The 2,276-nt window shown below is 50.0% G+C and overlaps 1 protein-coding gene across 1 annotated transcript; it reads right to left on the bottom strand.

Moving 5' to 3' along the window:
• Positions 1 to 237: 237 nt before the first annotated feature.
• On the bottom strand, positions 238 to 1,470 carry LOC102260378 (transcription factor SPT20 homolog). The gene has a single exon (XM_014536069.1). The coding sequence runs from the start codon at positions 1,468 to 1,470 to the stop codon at positions 238 to 240; it is 1,233 nt and encodes a 410-aa protein (XP_014391555.1).
• Positions 1,471 to 2,276: the final 806 nt, after the last annotated feature.

The following is a 2,276-nucleotide window of genomic DNA, read 5'->3' on the forward strand; positions in this document are numbered from 1 at the left end:
AGCAATTCTAAGGACCTGTTGCACAACACACAACTGTCAAGTGCTCAAGATGGTACAGTTTAAGTGGTACAGGGCTTCTTCACTCAGCAAACATTTAAAAACCCACTCATCTTGCTAAATTAATATAACTTCGTCAGTATTGTAAAGTCAATTGATTCAGAAAAACCACAGGCTTCAGGAGGTTAAACTGAACCAAGTGTGAATTTGATACACTTTAGAACATTAAAATAGAAATCACTATGACAACAGCAGCAACCAAACAATAATGCAAGCAAAACAATCCCAGGTTATTAAATCCACAGTCCGGACGACGCGAATAGGGCCCATCAGTCGAACGACCTTGGAGTCATCAGAGGAGGCCTTGACCTGGATGACCGGGGTTGCTTGTGATGTGCTGGCAGTAGTCACGGTGGCTGTAGGAAGTATGCGGACTCGGACTCGCCTCACCTCCACAGCAGGTTTCTGGGCAAGACTTGGTGGCTCCGAAGCAGGGGCAGGAGATGGAAGCTGCCAAATGCGAATGCGGCTTGCCTGCTGTGAAGTAAAAGGCTTACCCAAGGAGCTGTTTCCCGAGCTGCAGGGACTTTGGATGACTGGCGGTGCGTGTTGGCCTCCCTGGCCCTGTACTGCAGACTGAACTGTCGCGGCCCGAGGCTGTTCTGCTGCTCTCTCTGGAGAAAGCTGGATGAGACTGGCGGAGCCACAGGAGGCCTGTGCCACCCTGACTGCACATCTGTCCCTCTTCTTCACCAATTTCTTGGACTCCCCGGTTGCTTTCCCAGCACCAGTCTTTGACCCAGGCATTGAACAATAGGAATGGTCATCTGTGTAGCAGTAGGGGCGAGGTGTCTGTCTCCCACGTCTGACTTTTTCAGGTGACCTTTCTCCAGAGATAAATGGATCATTCAGAGACTGCATGATGGGTGGCTTTGTTGTATAGGATGGACCGTCACGTTCACATCCAAACAGAGAATCATCTTCTGCCTCAGAGTCTGGCCAGACTATTGAATTTGCATCATCATATTGGAAAGGCCAGTCCTCAGCGAATTTTTCTATATCGAAATCAAAAGGGACCTGCATGTAAATGGCTAGCTGTTTCCACAAATCTAAAGAATTTTCTTTGAAAATTTCAAGGTCATCCTGCTGATCTGCTTGGCTTTCTTGGCTTTGTTGGTCAGGAGCCCATGCCCCTAGCTCAGGAGGGGGTGGACCACAAGGCAGCTCCTGCTGTGGATTCAGGGAGGCTGCAGAACAGTCCTCCTGTAAGTTGCTTCTCACTGGGGGAGTGTTCATCTTTTGGTCGTCATAGAGCAGCTTGTGTTCACTGCAGGCTACTGATACAGAAGGACTAGGACACAGCGGCTCAGCTGTAGCTAAGGCCGGCTGGCTCTCGAGTGAAAGTCTGTCTTCCTGGGCCCATGTCTGGTTATTGCAGGTTACGGCGTGGACGTCAGAAGCTGACGTCTGCATCGCGGGGCGTAAGAGAACATGCCTGCTTTGGTAACGACTGCGGTCCCCGTTAGTGCACTGTCTATAGTCCCGCACTTCTGCGATGACACACCCGCTCTGAAAAACGTTAGCTTGCGAGTTTTCTAGGACATCTACCAAATCAGGAGATAGTTGCTCTGCATCCAAGTATTCAAGAAAGTCCCTGTCCTCATAGGGCACTATAACGAACTCTGAATAAACTTTCGTTTCTACCTTCAGCACCAGCGAATACTGCTCGCCTGGGAGTAGGTTGGCCACTAAACGCGTTAACCCCAGACCTTTCCAGGACATCTACCAAATCAGGAGATAGTTGCTCTGCATCCAAGTATTCAAGAAAGTCCCTGTCCTCATAGGGCACTATAACGAACTCTGAATAAACTTTCGTTTCTACCTTCAGCACCAGCGAATACTGCTCGCCTGGGAGTAGGTTGGCCACTAAACGGGGCAAGGACTCCCTCCGAACAAGCTTCTCCAGCAAGTTCACATTTCGCGTTAATTCCTCCGTACCTTCGGGCTCCTTCCCGTACTCCTCAACATACATGTCATACAGCTTTTCGTGCAGAGATTTTTCCTCAGTGGATGAGGATTTCCTCTTAGGAGGTCTCTGCTGGGCGCTTTCAGAGCCACGCTCTGCATGGTCCAGAGCTCGTTTTAAAGCTCTTCGCATTGTGACACAAAGCGGGGGCCCTAAAATAGAGAAAACGTAAGTGCGCTGCCGCACGGCTGCCCGACCCGTCTGCAACATCCATGTATCGTTTTTTGCAAATGCCGCGACGCGACAGAGCGGC

Source organism: Myotis brandtii, unplaced genomic scaffold, assembly GCF_000412655.1.
Source record: "Myotis brandtii unplaced genomic scaffold, ASM41265v1 scaffold156, whole genome shotgun sequence".
Lineage (NCBI taxonomy): Eukaryota > Metazoa > Chordata > Mammalia > Chiroptera > Vespertilionidae > Myotis > Myotis brandtii.